This window comes from Onychomys torridus, chromosome 20 (assembly GCF_903995425.1).
Source record: "Onychomys torridus chromosome 20, mOncTor1.1, whole genome shotgun sequence".
NCBI lineage: Eukaryota > Metazoa > Chordata > Mammalia > Rodentia > Cricetidae > Onychomys > Onychomys torridus.
Genome location: NC_050462.1, coordinates 7,352,265 through 7,372,135, shown reverse-complemented (window position 1 = coordinate 7,372,135; position 19,871 = coordinate 7,352,265). Strand labels below are relative to the sequence as shown.

Sequence of the window (19,871 nt, the reverse complement as noted above, 5' to 3'; positions counted from 1 at the left end):
ACTGCTGGTGTTTATTAGGCATCACTCTACACATTTTACACGTATTAACCCATGTAATCCTCACAACACCCTGAGCAGTAAGGATTTTGTCTCCAATTTACAGAGGGGAAAATGAGCCACAGAGAGGTATATTCACATGGTAGTGAGTGGCAGAGAAGGGATTCAGATGATCTGCGCAGTCTGGCCCTAGAAACAGAATTCACAACAGTGACACTCACTGTCGAGTAGGTACCAATAGCTGGACACTGGTAACACTCAAGAGTGTCTGCCAACCTGTCTTTTGTTCTTTGTACGTGTTATTTTAGTGGAGGGCTCCAGATCTACAGCCCTCAGCCACACCACATTTTTGTCAAGACAGGCACTGCCCCAGTTCAGTAAACAAGGGTTCCAGTGCGTCAATAAATTGGTGCTAAAGAATGTAGATTTATCATTGTGGAATGCTGGCAATGGCCGAGAGAAAGGCTAATCTGACCTAGTCTGGTGATCAGATGGCCAAACACCCTAACAGTTGTGCTGGAACTCTCATCCAGTAACTGATGGAAGTGGATGCAGAGATCCTCAGCCAGGCCCCAGGTAGAGCTCCAGGTGTCCAATTGTCGAGGAAGAGGAGGGACTGTAAGAGTGTGAATTGTTGAGACCAAGATTGGAAAAGCACAGGGACAAATAGCCAAATGAATGGAAGCACATGAATTATGAATCAACGGCTGTGGAGCCCCCAGCTGGATCAGGCCCTCTGGATAAGTGAGACAATTGAATAGCTTGATCTGTTTGGGAGGCACCCAGGCTGTGGGACCAGGACCTGTCCTTAGTGCATGAGCTGGCTGTTTGGAACCTTGGGCTTACACAGGGACACTTTGCTCAGCCTGGAAAGAGGGGACTGGACCTGCCTGTACTGAATCCACCAGGTTTAAATGAATCCCCAGGGGAGTCTTGGTCCTGGAGGACATGGGAATGGAGGGGAGGGGATGGGGGGAAGGTGAGGGTGGGGATGGGAGTGGGGAGGACAGGGGAACCCATGGCTGATGTGTAAAATTAAAACACAAATATAATAATAATTTTAAAAAAGAAAAAAATTTAAGTAAAAAAAAAAAAAAAGAATGCAGATTTAAATGGATGATGTCTTCCAAGCTTTAAAAGGTGTTTGCATCCTTAGACTATTGTAGATGAAAGCAGTGTTCAAACAGGCAAGCCCTGGAGTAAAGAGCTTGTCTCTTGGAACATCAAGGAGTGGAGCAGATGCTCTCCTCTGATGGTCAGCTCTGTGTTCTAAAACCAGCAGCTCCTAGCTCTTACTTGCAGCCTCATTTTGCACTGAATAATAACCTTGACATGACCTCTTTATCTCCACACTTTCTACCAAGGGAAGTTGTGGGACGTGTTTCCAGCAACCAATCTGCCCATTTAGAACAAAACCATCTGTAAGTACTTTTATCTTATTTTGTAAATAAATAGATAGATAGATAGATAGATAGATAGACAGACAGACAGACAGACAGACAGACAGACAACCTCCAGAGAAGAGAGACTCCAAATTGGAAAGCATATATTTTCTTCTGTCCCCTTTCCCTCCTTGGTTTAATTCTAGCTTTTTATGTGCAGTGCATTTTTTAAGGAAAGGGCTTATTTTGGCTTCCAGTTTGAGGTTATGGCCCCTTATGATAGGGAACTCACAGCCGAAGGAACATGAGGCAGCTGGGCACACGGCATCCACAGCCCAGAGCGGAGTGGGGTTCTTGTGGCCTGCTCACTTCCTTTTTCTTTTTTTAAATTTCCCTTGATTGTTTATTAATGAAATCTATTTTTGGCAGTTCCATGAATATATATAAAATATATTCTGATTAAACTCATCGTACCCTCTCTTATCTGTCAACGCACACAAGCAAGGCCCTTTCCCACACCCATGTCTTTTGTCTTGTGTCTCGCCGAGTTTAACCAGGCTGTAAATGTCACCATGGATATGGGACTGTCCACAGAGCCTGGTGAGACACAACAGAAGGCAGTGACTCCCCCCTACCCTGTCCATCAATAATGAGTGGTTTCCTTGGGAGGGGTAGGGCCTCATGGGCTCCTCCCCCTTCCTTGACTGCTGACAGGCCCAGACTTGTACAAGCCCAGTGCAAACAGCCACCACTGCTGTGAGTCCACGATTGTAGTGGCTCTGTCATGCCCAGAGAACACTCCTTGATGGCCCTTCTCCCTGTTGATGTGCATCTCCATAGCCTTAAATGCGGGTTTGGGGTGACTGAGGGAAATTTAACTCATAATTAAAATAGAGATGGGCTCATAAACCAACATGCAATCCAAGAAAGTCTTTTTCCACTTTCACATCTTTTATACTAACCAGTTAAGGATCACAGCAAGCTATTCTATGAGAGAAGACAGTCTCCAGGTCCCGTAGCCAGCTCCTCCTACCGGGTTCCCTTTTATAAATGAAGTCACAACTGACCTCCTCAAAGAAACAGATGTAAGCATTAAGAAGGTAGACAAGACATATCTTTAATTACCAATCTGTTTCGTATAGCCAATGACTGTTATAGAGAATAAACACCCTGTGGCCCCATGGTAAACAGTGAATGCCAAGTCTCTCATTTGGGTTTTAATTTGGTAGTAGATGTTATAAATCTTTATGAACAAACAATTCTTTCTTGGATTTGGCATACTATGAATCAATAAACAAATTAAAGCTTAAGTTAATGACTGGAAGAATATTTAAGGACTAGAAGAATATTTTTATCTGGCTTTTTTTTAATTCCTCTGAAATTGATTTAGTCTTCTAGAGAAATATTCTTAGAGAACACCGCTTTACAGTATAACTCTGGGTGTGCCAGCTGCCCTGAAGTAGCCGGCACTGTGGGGTTCTTGTGTTCTTGCTTATGAAGTCGCACCAAGAAGCCACAACCACTCTTTCCAGAATATGTTATAGAAATTGGGAGGCTTTCTTCCTAACTACAGGGATGACAAAATCCTTATGATTTCACAGGGCGAGACAAGGAAATGCATCTATACCATTTACTTCATGGGGAAGCGATCTGTATTCATTGGGTGCCAGCCAAAGTGTCTGAGAACCATCATCGTGAGTATGCGCTAGCCTTCCCAAGCACTCAGCAATGGTACAGAAATCTAGTACACTAGATTTCTCAGAATGCTGGCAGATGTTCTTCCTGCCATCTGCTGCTCAGTTCATTGTTGTCACCCAAAGTAGCACTGGTCACAAGAAAATGGGTAAAAACCAAAGCACTCACCTGAGTAAGGAAGAAACTGAGGGTGTGGAAGGTAAAGGGGATATCCCTGTTCTCAAAACACATGTGTGCGATGAAACTTATCTACATTAATTAGCTAATTAAATGTACCCAAGAGACAAAGGATGTTGTAGTCAGCAAGGGAAGGAAGGCAAGGGGTACTTGGCCATTCAGAAAATGGAACCCCAAAACCCAGAATCACTTTGGAATTTTCTGGAAAATTCCTTACAACTTACTGTCCTGCTTCCTCCCTGGAGGATGAGCCCTCTTCTCGGGGTTTACACTGCAGAGCGTGGGGCTGGAGAGAGTTTTATGTCTTAATGTACTTCAGAATAAAGTCACTGAAGCCAAACAGACTTCCTGTGGGGCTTCTCTGAACCACAGTAGGCTCTCGAGAATGCCAGAGCATCTGGTCCTTCCATAGATGAAACACCATCCAGGATAAGTGTCCCTGGTTTGGAGGTGCTGAAGGCTTGAAAGGTCCCACCACTCCTCCGGTATCACCTGTGTTATTCTTTGTTGCTTAGAGCTGGTCAGGAACACCAGCCTGTAATCCCAGGCTCAGGAAGTAGAAGATGATAAGATGTTCAAGGCCAGCACCAGCTAAAGGAGGCCCTGTCACAACAACAACAATAAATTTGTTAATCCAGCCCAAACTGGCTCCGCCCTGGCCACCCTCCTAAGTACTAGGATTACGGCATGCACCACCAGCCAGGCTTCCTTTGCCTTGTTCTTCCTGCCTCCCCTCCTTGGCATTCTTCATCTTCATCTCTTGTCTTTTTATTCTCCCTCTTCCCTGCCTACAGGGCTGGCAAGTGACCTGAGAAATTTCAGAGCCTCACTTAGTCCTCAGAGGGCTCCATCCCCTATCCCTTAGAAACCCTGGAGTCTAAGAAACAGGAAGGTACACACACAACACCAGGAGTCCCCAAAGCAGAAGATAAACATGTGCACCACCTTGTCCTTCTGTTTCAGACGAGAGGATGCTGTGCTGGCTTCTTTGGCCCACAATGCCAAGCCTGCCCCGGGAAAGGTCAGAATGTGTGTTCTGGGAACGGCTTCTGTCTGGATGGTGTGAATGGCACTGGCGTGTGCCAGTGTGGGCAGGACTTCAATGGGACAGCTTGCGAGACCTGCGCAGAGGGCAAGTATGGCATCCACTGTGACCAAGGTGAGCATCGCTCCTGCCCAGACCCTGGCCGCCTCAGTCCTCCCAGACCCCAGCTAGCCAGCAGCATGTTAGAAAAGAGCAGTAGCTTCAGTGTTCTCTCCCCAGCCTCTCCTCAGGCAGCAGGACTCACCCAGCATTATGATTGCAAAGTATAAGCTTCTCTGTGAGCAGGTATAGTGTTCCCGGCATTCGGGAAGCTAAGGCAGAAAATCTACCCTGAGTCTGAGACCAGCTTGGGCTACAGAGTCGCTGATGTCCATCTGTTTGTTTGTTTGTTTGAAGCCTCTGCTATTTCATTTGTTATAGAGCAGTGTCCCAAACCATTTCCAGGCACTGATCCGGATGTACCCACCCACCCCCACCCCATTTGTTTGCTGACATTTCCAGCCCAACTCCATCTCTCAGTTTGCCTATATGTGCTAATCACCATGATTAAACTTCCCTGTGGACTTGCTCAATAGTTAGGTTGGGGGAAGAGAGGGACAGATTTGTCCTAATGGCCCATTTAATCCCAGACAAACTGCACTGGTGTGCTGTACCCAGTTTACAAATAAGGTTATTAAGGCCAGGACCGTGAATGAGTCCCCCAAGGTCAGCCGAGAAGCAGACCTCAGGTCTGAATGCATACCTTTCTTGACCTCAACGCCTGGCTCTTAATTGTCCTCTTTGGGAAGGTCACTCCATGATCCACCATCAGCAAGCACCCCGCTTTGATGTTTAATCAGTCTGGGGAATCCTCTTGAACGTCCACGTCCTGGCTTCCTTGTACCCAGGGACACGGGGAGAGCTTCCCCCTTAGATCAGAAAACAAGTCCTTGTTCCAGCTAGTCCTAAGACCATGGCTCAACTATCACTGTTTTCTTACCACCCTGTCTAAACCAGACAAACTAATACATAACTGAGTGGCTGAAATTTGGCCATGTGACATATCATTGAAATGAGTGTTGATCAATCTTCCTGTTGTTTGGGAGACTTGCTTCTATTCGTCTGTGGATGACTCCATGGGGTCCACCAAGACCCAAAGCTGAATGCTTTTGGTTGAAGAGTGGTATTCCTAGCTCTCACCAAGTTCTTATTTATTTATTTATTTACAATTCTTTTATGTTCTTCCATCAAGGTTCCCACCTCTATCCCCTCTTCCCTGCCCTCCCACTGAACCCCCTCCTAGTCTCATACCTGTTTTTATGAGCCACTGCATTAATTCGGGTTGACTGCATGAGCGTGGTCAGTGGTTGTTTACTCGAGAAGGGCAATCTGCCAGAGGCTGCACTCCCTCTCAGTGTGACCCTCCACCCCTGGGGCTCTTGGGAGGAATAGGGCCTTACAAACTCTTCCTCCGTCTGTGGAATGCTGTGAGCCCGGTGTCCTGCAGCTCTTGTGCAGGAAGCACTGACTGAACCACAAACTGTAATAGTGCCAGTTGGAGTTCATGGGTGCCAAACTACCGCACGGTGTCCGGAAGACCGCCTTCACGGCCCCTTCCCACTTCCTCTTCCACAGCGTGCCCTGGGCCTGGAGGGCTGTCTTACTACTTTTCAACTGCTGTGACAAAACACCACGGCAGAGACAACCTAGAAAAGACAGTGTTTAATGTGGGGCTCATGGTGCCAGAGGGTTAGAGTCCATGACTATGGTGTAAGGGAGCGTGGTGGCAGGCAGGCCGGCAGGTATGGCGCTGGAGCATAGCCAAAAGCTTACATCAGATCTACAAGCATGAGGCCAAGAGGGAGATATCTGGGAATGGTGTGGGCTCTTGAAACCCCAAAGCCCATCCCCAGCGACACACCTCCAACAAGGCCACACCCCCTAATCCTCCCCAAACAGTTCCACCAACTGGGACCAAGCACTCAAATATATGAGCCTATGGGGACCATTCTTATTCAGACCACTACAAGGTGTGATATAAATGTGCTGTTAAGTCTGAGGCACTCAACGGTCACTTGTTCTCAGCACCCAAACCAACTTTGAGCCTCTACATTAACCAGTTAACTACTTCCCACTGTCAATAAATAAATAAACAAATGCTTTTCTGACCAAGGCTAAGCGCAGCGCTAGTCCACAAGTACACACATCAATATTTAGAGGATGAGGGCTGGAGAGATGGCTCAGTGGCTAAGAGCTTCAAGAGGTCCTGAGTTCAATTCCCAGCAACCACATGGTGGCTCACAACCATCTGTAATGAGATCTGCTGCCCTCTTCTAGCCTGCAGGGATATGTGCAGACAGAACACTGTATACATAATAAATAAATAAATCTATCTTTAAAAAAAATATTTAGAGGATGGTTTGGCACCACATCCATTCAACAAAACAACAGTAATAAGCTCCCCTCCAGACCATTGCCTCCCTAGCTCTTGAGTTTGACCAGGTTTACAATGCCATGCCTGAGCTTCTCTTGTGGAACAGACCTAAAATCCAATGAAAAATGTGTTGGTTTCCCCTTTAACAGGGGACGTTGTTGTACTAATGGTCACATCTTGCCTAGAGCGGCAAGAATCTGCATAGTTTTGGGAGCCTTTGGGGCCTCCCTGACCAACAGCTCACAAGGAGGTGCCCCACGCCTGGCACTGGGATTTTTGTTTAATACCCATGGCTTTTAGAAGTAGCATTGTCCACAATCCTTTTTAAAAAAAAGCATTTTTAAGCTGGTTTACAACGTGATGGATTTCACTATGGCTCTTTCATATTTTCATCGAACCTTTTTTTTAATTCTCTTGTTTATTGAGCATACAACATGCTTGATGATAGATTGTCCCTTAACACTCTGTGCATGTCAGCTGACTTACAATAATGTCCCTAGATCTTACATGTAAAGCTTAGTGAATTTTTTATGTCTGTCCCCATAAGTCATGACTCAATTCAAGGTAAGAAACACCTCGACTCCTCAGCTTTTAATAAATTCTTAAAGAGATTTGGGATCCTACTATAAAGTGAAGAAACCATCAGTTCTGTGTCTTTGGAGAAGGCAGAGCAAACAGGTTTTTACAAACCTGGTATCAAATAGAGAGTTGTTTTTTTGTTGTTGTTGTTTCTGTTTTTGTTTTTGTTTTTTTTAACAGGGTCTCACTACTAGCCCTGGCTGGCCTGGATCTCACTATGTCTACCAGGCTAGCCCTGAACTCACAGCTATCTCCTCAGTACTGGGATTACAGGTGTGCACCACCATGCCCAGCCAGATAGGCATCTTTTGAAGTCTACTCTCTTAGGGTCCCACATGATCTCAGATCCTCAAGTGACCTTAGCTGAGGACAGTTTGGTACTGAGTCACATTCCCACAGTGCCACACAGTCGCAGAACTGTGGCTTGAACAGGATATAGTTGACCTGATAGCCTGCATCCCTGCATCCTGTGACCGCAGGCCTACACAAGACCCTGGTCAGAGCCTGGGTGCAGAGAAGCACGCCCAGGAAATGATAAAGGGGATGTTGAACATGAGTCAGAGTCTGGTCATGTTTTCTACCTAGCGTGCTCCTGTGTCCATGGGAGATGTAACCAAGGACCCTCAGGAGACGGCTCCTGTGACTGTGATGTCGGCTGGCGAGGAGTGAACTGTGGCAGCGGTAAGTATCCTCAGCGCTCTGCCTTAGCCTGCCTCTCGGAAGACACATTGTTTTCCTTCCAGAGTGGAGACGATACCTTTAGTACTTCCTGAGAGTAAAATCCCTTGCTACAAAAAGTGTGAAATAAGGAAAGCACAAAAAAGGAACCATGTTACTCACATTCCCAATGCAGGAAACCCCTATTAGTGATCTTCTGTGTGACTTAGTACAGAACCAGACTCCATATTTTATGACCTCTTTTCTCACTCCACGAAAACAATGGGCATTTTCCTCCATGTGAATGCACCCAGATCAGCATCTTTAATAATGGTATTAGAAACAGGAGCGTTTGTGCCTGTTTGCTGCAGTGCTGGCGAATGAATGGCCGCCTCACCCACCCGTGATAGATAGGCAAGCTGTCTGGCCCTGAGTTACATCCCTTCCCTAACTGCACTTCCTAAAACCAATTGTCTACTGTCCTAAACAGTGTCCCAGTGAGCATGTATTATATTATATGCCTCTTCCACATTTGTCTTCTTAATTCATGTGTTTAACTTCAAGGCAGGTGTCAGACAGGAGCTGTTCTCAGGAAGGGTTTTGCTGCTTATTGCCAAATGGTCCAATAGCAACGTATTATTCTCCCAACCTCAGGGTCTTATGAGAACTTATTTGCTCCAGTCTCACATGTTTCTAATTGTACTCCTCCAGGTGACAGTGATGAGAAGAAAGGGAGAGCTTCACAGATCCAGGAAATCTGCATACATTTAGAGGTCTAAGCAATTGCAGGGTGTGAGCACAGAGGCAAAGAGGCAAGCTGAATAGAAGAGGTTAGAGGGGCAGCCAAGGGCCAGATCGCTAAAAGATAGGCACGTTGGCGTCCAACTCAAGCTAGTAGGAAGCCATTAAGAGTTTTAAACATGATTGCAATATCTTATTTGTATTTAAGAGAAATCAATCAGGAATCAGGTTGAAGAGAATGACCCTGGAAGTCAGCATCATAGACCTTATTGTCCCTTCTGAGGCAGGAACTAGAAAGAAGATCGTAAGTGCCACCAACCCTGTGCGGGCTCCAGTGATGTGGTTTGTCTGAGGGGCTATCATTGTCAAAGCTCCAGAAGAATGCTAAATCCAGAAGTCAGAGCTATAAGAACACCAAAATGGGGAATCTAAAGGATCCCAAGCCAAGGGGACATCTGATACCAAGAGCAGGTATCAGATGTTGGGGTGCAGAATCAGGATTCAGACAGTCTGGAAGAGGGCCATGAAAAGTGGTGGGGATCACATAAGCAGGAAGATATCCCGAGTAAATCCCCAGAGTAAATGCAGTGCCTTACCCCTCACTGTCCCATTATGCTTCTAAGAGCACAGGGCATGACAAACCAACCTCATTTAAAGGGACAGGGAACAGCCTAGAAGCTATGGCAACTTTCCAGGAGACCATTAGTGCAGTTCCTCAATAAGGCAGCAGCAGAACTCTGATGTGGACAATGGAGGCCCCTGGGGGTCAAATGAGTCAGACTGGGAGATGCAGGATGCTGAGGATGGTGCCCTGGGGGTCAAATGAGGCAGACTGGGAGATGCAGGATGCTCAGGATGGTACCTTGGGGGTCAAATGAAGCAGACTGGGAGATGCAGGATGCTCAGGATGGTGCCCTGGGGTCAAATGAGGCAGACTGGGAGATGCAGAAGATGCTAAGGATGGTGCCCTGGGAGTCATGAGGCAGACTGAGAGATGCAGGATGCTGAGGATGGTGCCCCTGGGGGTCAAATGAAGCAGAGACTGGGAGATGCAGGATGCTGAGGATGGTGCCCTGGGGGTCAAATGAAGCAGACTGGGAGATGCAGGATGCTCAGGATGGTGCCCTGGGGTCAAATGAGGCAGACTGGGAGATGCAGAAGATGCTAAGGATGGTGCCCTGGGAGTCATGAGGCAGACTGAGAGATGCAGGATGCTGAGGATGGTGCCCTGGAGGTCAAATGAGGCAGAGACTGGGAGATGCAGGATGCTGAGGATGGTGCCCTGGGGTCAAATGAAACAGACTGGGAGATGCAGGAGATGCTGAGGATGCTGAGGATGGTGCCCTGGGGTCAAATGAAACAGACTGGGAGATGCAGGAGATGCTGAGGATGCTGAGGATGGTGCCCTGGGGTCAAATGAAACAGACTGGGAGATGCAGGATGCTGAGGATGGTGCCCAGACCGTGATTCAGGCAGCAGCATGGAAGAGGACAGCTAGACCGCTCAGCCTGGGAGCCACCCCATGCTCTTTAATGTCTGCTCTTCACTGATGTCATCTCTGAATATTCTGCTTGTCCACATCTCTGGAATCTCTCTCCACCTGCCCTCTGTCACCAGGAGCCTTGTGATCCAGCTCCCTACCATCCATCCTGTGTCCTATCCCTCTCCTTTCTGTCCTCCACATAACTGCGAGAAAGAACTTTCCAAAACCTAGACGAAACAGGTAGGTAGCATTTCTCACCCGACTCCATCCTCAGGACTTCTTGACAACTTGCTATGGCTTTTCAGTCATCTATAGAACAGGAGTCAGAGACTTCATCAGGATCTTTCACAGGCCAGTCACCAGCTGGCATCTAGCTGGTTAGCACCTACCCCATCCAAAGTGTGTGGTCTTCACAGGAGCATCCACTCTAGGAGACACCTGATTAGTGGACTTGACCTTCAGGTTTGTCTCTGGGTTCCCTGGCAGCAACATGAAAAGTGTTTACACAGTGGCAAGGATTTACATAGTTAAAAATGACTTCAAGGAACTCCGTCTTTCCTGCTACTGGGGACTAAAGCAGGAATTCTCAGATAATTGGTTTCTTTTTCAGAGATCACCAAAGACAACTGCAATGGGACCTGCCACACCAGTGCCAAGTAGGTGTCCTCTGACCTCTAGGGACAAGACAAACTCAGTAGTTCTCACCTCAGGCTCTGTGGGGAGTGGAAGGGGAGTGTTTTCCTGACATCCTTGAAGAGAATGTAGATTACATTTAAAAAGAAACTGAATGTCTCTGAAGAAACCACCATGTTCCATGCATGAGCAGCCAGTGACTCCCCTAGCACATTGACAAGAATGCCACTTGCCACCCCAGCCCATACCACAGGGGTCAGTCTCATGGAGGGGGCATCACGCTCAGTAAGCATTGCCCCCAGTCCCTTCCTATTCCTTTCTGCCACAAGGCACACCCTCCTGTAAAATAGCAAAAGGCATAGCAGCTGGAGTTAGACCTGAACCCATGGTCATCCTCCAGCACTCATCACGTGACCTGGAGTCAACTTTACTTCCTCCCCGCCTTGGTTTCTTCGCTTATAAATGGCAGTAATAATTACACTGCCCTTCAGGGGCTGTTGTCTCGCCTGGGAACGACTTGCGGTAAGCGCAGAGCTCAGCGGAGCACTTGCCTAGCTAGCACTGCCCTTCGTATGCACCCTGGACCATTTGCCTGGAGTGGCTGTGGTGGGATCATGCCAGGAGCCAACTGTCCCCTCAAGCCATAGGTAGAACCTCTGAGTGCTTCATAGGGTTGGGGCCTGGATGCTGGGCTGAAGAGGGATTAGAAGTCACATGTGGGACATTGTGTTTCTCTGAAAATGTCACCTGCCCTTTCCCACTGCAGCTGCCTTCTCGATCCAGATGGCAAGGCTTCGTGCAAATGTGCGGCAGGATTCCAAGGGAATGGAACAGTCTGCACAGGCAGGTGGAGCAGGGATCTGCTAAGGGCTTGTGTGGACTGAGAGATCCAGCTGGGCCTCAGGAGCTGGTGCCAGCCACTGGTGGGACTCACATGTAACTGAGCAAATGATGGTGCCCAGCTCTGCATGGCTGGGGCATGTTGGTTTGGGATGGGCAGGCAATTGCATCTGTTTTTCATGTATCTGAGCAGTGATGTGCAACCCTGAGAGCAATTGGAATAGACTCCTGGCTTAAAAAGCTATAGATGTGATTGATAAAGGGTGCGGCTGAGTCATCAGGACTCAAGGTGGACCAGTAAAGGGTGTAAATCCTGGTACTTCTTCCTGCCAGACTTGTAAACTTGCATGGGTGTCTAACTAGCCTGAGCCCCTCTGTTCATCCATACAGGAAGCGTCAGGCCATCTTCCTTGCACAGTGCTAGAAAGGGTGAAATGGCCTCTCTGAGTACAATGGCAGAATAAGGCAGAGGGCAGAGGGCAGGCCCTTGCCTCATTATTAGACCCCTGAGTTTGAATTTAATTTTTACAATCTGTGTTACTTAGGGGATGTTGCTTGCCTGTGCCTTTCGCCATTTGCTCATCTGAAAGTTGGTGATGATAAGAGAATCATTACATTGGGTAGTTGTATATGATCCAGATTGTGCCTCTAAAGTGCTAAGACATGTGAGCTATTATTCTTAGGGTTCATACACAAATTTAGCACTAGAAAAGGAGAAACTCAGCCACGTTCCAGTTGCCTGGCACTGGGACAAATGCTGCTCTCGGCATTAACGAGAGAAACCTCTCTTTGCAATGGATGATGGTGACTGCAGACTCATGGATGTTCAAGGTGCTGAGAAGAAGTGAGAGTTGAGTGCTCGGCCTCAACAGGACATTCAGAGCACCCCATCTAAGGCTCAGGGAACACTGGGGAAGAGAGAGCAGGAAGAACATAAGAGCCAGAAGATGGTGAGAAGGGCTGGAAATGCTGTCCTCTGAGCGTGAATGGCCATCGCAAGCATTAGCTCAGCCTCAGCCGCCTGCCCTGGGCCTGCCCAAGGCTGAGCCTGTTCTCACCCAGTATGGATGGGGAGGGGCTCAGAGGGCCCCTCTCTTGGCTGAACTGTTGGCTATTGGAAGATTCTGAGATACGGACAGTCACTGTCTTCAGTTGTGTGCCTGCTGATGAGCCTACCAGCTTCCAATGGAGAATTCCAAAGCCATGGACACATGAGGTTCAAAACAATAAGATAGGAATGTGGGAAATGGACTCGTGAAGGAGGGGGATAGGAGAGAGTGGGGTGAGAATAACCAGGATGCATTATTATCCAGCTATGAAACTGTTAAAAACAAACAAACAAAAACAAAACAGATGAATCATTCCTAGGGAGCGACCCTTAGGCTGATCTTTGGCCTGTACACTCACATGCAACTGGCTCTAGTGTCATTTAGGTCTTCTTTCATCTTGTTCAATAAACATTTATGAGCTGCGATTTATAAATACTAACTGATCCATTTCGGATCAGTAAACAGTACGATGGCATGCAGCAAACACATGCACCAGCCAATGCAGTCAAAACACAGCACATTTCAGCCAAAAATCTCCTTTGAATTAGCTGGCATTAGCCCTACTAACCCCTGTCCCTGCTCAGAGACCCCAATCATCTTTCTATGACATTGGAGAGTTTTGTCTCTTCTAGAATCAGGTGTGAATGGAATTATGGATGCTAGTGGGTCTGGCTTGCTTCTCTCACCCCTTTTGATGGCTGAGTTAATTTGATTGAGTAGATAAAGCACCGCCTCCACATCCATTCACCATCTGCTTGTTGTTTTCAGGCTTTGACTATCATGAATAAAATTTCTATCACACACACACACACGCACACATACACGCACACACACGCGCACGCACGCATGCACACACACACGCACACACACACGCACACACACACAGCTCTTAGCATCATTTTTCTCTTGAGAACCTTGTCCTAGGGGCTTTGGCCCAGACTTAGGCAGAACAGTTACCTCTCTAGACCATGTTAGCCTAGGCACTCTCAGAGGGTGCGGGCTGCCCTGACCCTGAGGCCACATGTTCCCTGCAGAGGGAAGGACAGACTGCTAGTCAGAAGAGCTGGGAAGGACCCTCCATCCTAGTCAGAGCTACTGTTGTTGTAATGAAACACCATAACCAAAGCAACTTGGGGAGGAAGGGATTTGTTCACCTTCTGATTCCACACCACTGTTTATCACTGAAAAAGTCAGGACTGGAACTCAAACAGGGCAGGAACCTGGAGGCAGGCGCTGATGCAGAGGCCATGGAGGGAGCTGCTTACCGGCTTGCTCCCCATGGCTAGTTCAGGCTGCTTTCTTATAGAACCCAGGGCCAGCGGCCCAGGGATAGAACCACCCACAGTGGTCTGGGCCCTCCCCATCAATCACTAATAAAGAAAATGCCCTACAGGCCGATCTTAGGGAGACATATTCTCAATCAAGGTTCTCTCCTCTCTGATGACCACAGCTGTGTTGAGTTGACATCAAACCAGCCAGTACACTCTCTGTGTTGAGTAATTAACCACACTGATCCAGTGCCTGCTGGAGTTGGTCTAAAAGCTTCCTTTCATCCATGGCTCAGGTTTAAAAAACTGTCTCCTCCTGTCTCTCTCCTCTTCTGCAGCCATCAATGCCTGTGAGATCAGCAATGGGGGATGCTCTGCCACGGCTGACTGCAAAAGAACCACCCCAGGAAGACGGGTGTGTGTGTGCAAGGCGGGCTATACGGGAGACGGCATCATATGCCTCGGTAGGTGACCATCCCTTGTCCGTCTGGTGAAATGGTGTCTGTTAAAATGTTCTAGTGTATGAGCTCTTATTGTTAGGACTGCTGCTGGGATCACCATCAAGCCCAAGGGTGTGGAAATGATGTACCCACAGGGGTGTGAAGGCATGTGATGCAAAAAATTCACTTTGAATGGAAGGAGAAGCCTTTTCCACTTAAAAATTCTAGTGGCAACTGATGTTTGGGACTTTCATTGATTTACAATGTTGCCCATCTTTAGAAAATTGCAAAAGATTACAGGCATGTATCTAGAGACAGGGACTCTTAAACTATTTTTACATTACACCATTTTATTATATGCGTAGATACTTTCAGAAAAAAAAATGGTATCTTGTGCTTGCTTTGGCAGAGCATATACTAAAATTGGAATGATACAGAGAAGATTAGCATGGCCCGGCGCAAGGATGACATGCAAATTTGTGAAGCGTTCCGTTTTTGTTTGTTTGGGGTTTTTTGTTTGTTTGTTTTTTGTTTTTTTCTTTTTGTTTTTTCGAGACAGGGTTTCTCTGTAGCTTTGGAGCCTGTCCTGGACTAGCTTTGTAGACCAGGCTGGCCTCGAACTCACAGAGATCCACCTGCCTCTGCCTCCCAAGTGCTGGGATTACAGGCATGCGCCACCACCACCCAGCTGCGTTCCATCTTTTTAAAAAAGTAGTATCTTATGATATACAGTGTTTATACTTAATGATGTAACAGAATGATTCCTTGAAAGTAGGTATAGCCTACTTGGGAAACAGCACACAGCTCTGTTCTAGAGGTGTGCCCTAGAAAACTGTCTGAATTTTAACCCACCAAAAAGGGTTGTCACCATCATTCTGAAAGAATCACGTGCTCTTGACCTACATTTGCTCATTAACAGTCCACTGCTCACGTTTTCCTTTGCTCTCTTGGTGTATTTTCATATTTTTCCTTAGGCATCTGGAACTAAGCTGTCTATGTCATGTATTTGTCCCTAAAAAAAGTTTGTTTTGTAGCCACACACACTTCCTGACTTCAGTAAATTGATTATCACTGTAATACATTTTTCTAGTTATATTCACATTCTAATTTTATCCATTGTCCCAATAGTTCTCTAGTATGGGTTCTTTGGAGGACTGCATATTGCATTTAGTGTCTTAACTCTTTGGTCTATTTCTTTGATACTGTGTATTTTATTTGGGGTTTGAGGGGTTTTTTGTTATTATTGTTTTTTCATTATTAGATTCCACTTGTATATTCCAGACCAAAATGTCACAAAAATCATGTACCTTTGTAGGCTGTCACAGGTCTCAAGGTTTCCATCTGACCCTTGTTTATGATATAAGGAGGTCAGAGTGCTACCAAGTTACCCACTCCCCTCTGCTGCTGTGAATCAGTGGAGAGAAGCTTTACCATCAAGCTGTCCTCTCCTCTCAGGATGGCCTAAACTGAGTGTCTATTAATGGGTCTTCTCTAAACCAGTCTTTGTGATGTTGCAGATGATTGTGCTTTCATTCCCAAGTCTCCTCATCTGTTGCACTGGGTGCTAAGATTCCCATTCGAAACATTCATATTCATTCCACAGAGGGTCAAATTTAAGCCCACAGATGGTGCCTCTGCTAGAATTCCACCCAACCCAGTGTGGGGGTCAGTTTTGAGAAACCACCCCCCACCCCGAATTATTTCTGCCTCTGACGTTCCAGAAAACTGAGTCCCACATAGACACCTGCTGCTCTTGGTCAGTTCCCGGGGAGTGCCCTCAAGGTGCCTCTTCACAGACATAAAGCTTGACTCTACTAACACATGTTGGCTTTTGTTTTAAAGAGATGAACCCTTGTTTGGAGAACAATGGGGGCTGTGACAAGAATGCAGAGTGCACGCAGACAGGGCCCAGTCAGGTGAGTTGCCCCCCTGTAGGCTTCTCGGGAGCAAACCCCTGAGTCCTAAGACCCAGGCCTCAGGGAAGGAAGTGCGGAACAGAAAGAAAGACCTTGGACCAGTTGCAGCCAGAACAAGGGCAGACAAGGAAAGCACAGAGGCAGTCTCAGGGGAGGGGACTAGGAAAGGGCTTTCCAGAAGTGGGGTGACTCACCTGCAAATCCCCGTGATCCTAGAAGCGCCTGGAGGTTTCCCAATGGCCCCTCTCTTTCAGCTTTCTGACCCCCAGAACGGCTCCCATTTTTCTTTGGCTCCAGGCTCTGGAGGGCACTGTGCCATGCATGCCAGGAGCTCACAGTTCAGACTTCCGCATTGATATGGCCCCCAGCACAGACAGTTGTGCAGCTACCCTGGGGCAAGTGAATTTGGGGGAGTAGGAAAATAAGAGGAGTCTAGCAAGGGGTGGTGGTCATGGAGCAAAAGGATACAGGGGCAACGGAGGAGCAAAGACCCACACTCTGCCTCTCTCAGTCCCAGACACATGGAAAACACACAAAATAACTAGTCAGGGCAGTGCATCATGACCCCGGGTAAGAAGTCAGATACCCAAGAAATGTCCCTTGGAGCTCACTGAGCCTCTTAGGAGACTGCAGCGCTATGTCCCTCAATGGGCAGATCAAGCAGGTGCCTAAAACTCCCTAAGTTTAAAAAAAGAAACTTAGAAGGGTGTGAGTGTGTGTGTGTGTGCGTCTGTGTGTCTGTGTGTACATTTAATCATCAGAAAGTCTCAGCACACTCTGTTGGACTTTTACTCACATCTCACATATTTTCACATCTCAATAGAGTTCCTATAGACATGGAATGAAGAAATTGTTCTTGTAAGGTTTCTGGCCCCGGGGCCTCTCACAGTGTTCCTGCAGACCCAGAAGGCAGCGATGGTGAACTGAGCTCTCAGACTCCCACCCCAGCCGAGATGAGACAGCTGCTAGGCCTGTTGGGGAAGGCTTAGGCAAGGTGGGGCCGGTGGCGAAAGAAGAGGAGAGTCAGTGGGAAGTGCCCAGCTTGCCCTGGCTGGCTGCCTGCGGATTCCAGTTCTAACAAGTGGCCATCAGGCCTGTGGGGGCCTGTTCCCAACCCCCTGCAAACAGCATCCCCTTCCTCAAGCTCCACCGCCTTCCTTGTCCATGGAATGGGTGTGGCGGCTTGTTTTCCTGTGTGTATCCCGGGAGCTGCAAAGCCTTCCCCTCAGCCTACGCTGGCACTGGTGTCTGAGTTCCTTCTTGTTGGGGATAAGACAGTACTAGAGGTTAGCTCTCTTCCCATCAAAAGAGAAGGCATCTTGGCAATAAGGATGGGATGTCTGTGAGCTCTAGAACTCAAGTATACTAGACTTGGTATTAGGAAGGGAGGGAGAGAGGGAGGGAGGGAGAAAAGGGAGGAACAGAGGAAGGAAGGAAGGAAGGAAGGAAGGAAGGAAGGAAGGAAGGAAGGAAGGAAGAAAGGGAGGAAGAGTTCCTTGTCATGCCTCCATTCCACAGTCAAATTCCAGTCTGAGACCCAGTGCACTAACCTGCTGTTAAATGACCACTTGCCTCTGCTCCCAAACAGGCCGTCTGTAACTGCTTGCCAAAGTACACTGGAGATGGGAAGGCCTGCACACTCATCGATGTCTGTTTAACCGTGAGTATGCTTCCGGGCCCGTAACCTTGGAGCCTTCTCCTACCTTCTCGGGAATACAGAGGCCAAGTGTTCTCCCCTTGGAATCACAGAGCTGCTTCTGGGTAATGAGGCTCACTTCTCCTCTTGTGTGCCATGGTCATACTGGAGAGAACAGACTGCTGCCCCACAGCCTGCCCCCTTGGCTACAAGATTCTGAAGGGAGGGACCTAGTTATTCGGAGTTGGTCCGGCATTCATCTGATGCAAGTGTCCCCAAACCAGCTTAATTAGTATCCCAAAGTATAGGGAGCGCTAAGAAGCATTCAGGAGTCAACTAACAAGCCCTAGCGTCCTGCTCAAAATCTGCTTGCTTAGCCACAATGACTGGGTGATGGAATGCTGACCTATTGCCTGAGTTTGTTGTTTGCTTCTTGTTTTTTCTTTACCTACCGAATAGGGAAGAAGAGAAGGGCAGTTGAGAGTGACCCTGACAGAATCTAGGTTGTGGAAAAGGAAAAGCTGCAGGGGCCGGGAGGGACCAATCCGTGGCCAGGAGTTGAGAGGGAGGGTGAATAAGGGAGACATGAGGAGTACTTCGGGCTGGGAAACGACTCTAAGGAAGCTTTAGTGTTGGGCACATTATACATTTGTCAAGACCCACAGAACATACACCAGCAAGAGTGGGCCAGCATGCAGGCGATGGACTTTAATATCAGTGCCTCGATTCCAACAGATGTACAACTAACCAATGCAAGCTGTTATGATGCGGACAGCCAGGGAGTGGTGGTGTCGCTGTAGGAATGTCTGCACTTTCCATTGTTTTCCTATAAACCTAAAACAGCCCTTAACATCAATTAGTTTAAACAAAACAAAATCCACCACATTCATAGAGAAGCCAGCTGTCAGTTTTATCTTTTACACACACACACACACACACACACACACACACACACACACACACACACACCTGAGCATTGTTTCTACTACCCAGATTTGTGTCTTTCCTGCTTAAGCTACCTCCATGCTATTAAGAATGTGCCCAGGAGAACACAGAATTTTTATCCTACCTTAGCTCAGATGTGTTGCCCCTCATCAGTAGACAGCTAGAGAGATCTCAGGACCCAGGCACATGAACTCCATGACCTCTGTACAAACATAACCTCATGGCAATCCTGTTGTGAGCAGACTCCATCACCTGTCAGAACATTTCTTCTGGTTTTCCCATGACTTTTGACTACAGACCAGCTCCATGTTGTACTAACCCAGTAGGAGCTAGGTCTGAAACTAGACAAGCTGTCTCCTGCTGTTCAACCTACCCCAGGCCCATGCCTCCAGTGAAGTAAGACGGTCTGTAAGCTTCATTCCCCGGCATGTCACATCTGGGACACTTCGGTCATCCAGGCCTCTGCATCAACATGACATTGATATGTGCTGCTCTCTAGACATCTGGGTTTCCATGCTTTCTCTCATTTAATTCTTCTGGTACCCAGTGGGACCAGGACTAACTTGTTGTTTGTTGTTTTTTACTCTTTTTTGGGGGGAGGGCCTACCACCTAGCTCCCAAATAAATCACACATGGAGGCTTATTCTTAATTATGAATGCTCTGCCTTAGCTTGGCTTGTTTCTTGCCAGCTTTCCTTAATTATCCTGTCTCGGGGCTTTCCTCCATTCTCTTACTTCTGTACATCTTACTCTTACTCCATGGCTGGCTGTGTAGCTGGGTGGCTGGCCCCTGGAGTCTGCCCTCCTGGCTGCTGCTGCTTCCTCCCAGATTTCTCCTTCTATTTATCCTCTCTGCCTGCCAACCCCGCCTGCTTCTCTCTCCTGCCTCACTATTGGCCATTCAGCTCTTTATTAGAGCATCAGGCGTTTTAGACAGGCACAGTAACACAGCTTCACAGAGTTGGACAAGTGCAA

The 19,871-nt window shown here is 47.5% G+C and overlaps 1 protein-coding gene and 1 non-coding gene across 2 annotated transcripts in view; both read left to right on the top strand.

Moving 5' to 3' along the window:
• Window positions 1–19,871, top strand: part of Stab2 (stabilin 2) — a 170,214-nt gene that overhangs the window by 108,674 nt on the left and 41,669 nt on the right. Inside the window, exons 36-44 of the mRNA XM_036170220.1 lie at window positions 1,362–1,418; window positions 2,981–3,073; window positions 4,215–4,410; window positions 7,874–7,969; window positions 10,780–10,825; window positions 11,569–11,645; window positions 14,298–14,423; window positions 16,242–16,315; window positions 17,904–17,975. Coding sequence (XP_036026113.1) covers window positions 1,362–1,418; window positions 2,981–3,073; window positions 4,215–4,410; window positions 7,874–7,969; window positions 10,780–10,825; window positions 11,569–11,645; window positions 14,298–14,423; window positions 16,242–16,315; window positions 17,904–17,975 — 837 coding nt within the window. The remainder of the gene's footprint in view (window positions 1–1,361; window positions 1,419–2,980; window positions 3,074–4,214; window positions 4,411–7,873; window positions 7,970–10,779; window positions 10,826–11,568; window positions 11,646–14,297; window positions 14,424–16,241; window positions 16,316–17,903; window positions 17,976–19,871) is intronic.
• On the top strand, window positions 14,795–14,898 carry LOC118571286. The gene has a single exon (XR_004943324.1). It is a non-coding gene; the product is annotated as a U6 spliceosomal RNA (small nuclear RNA).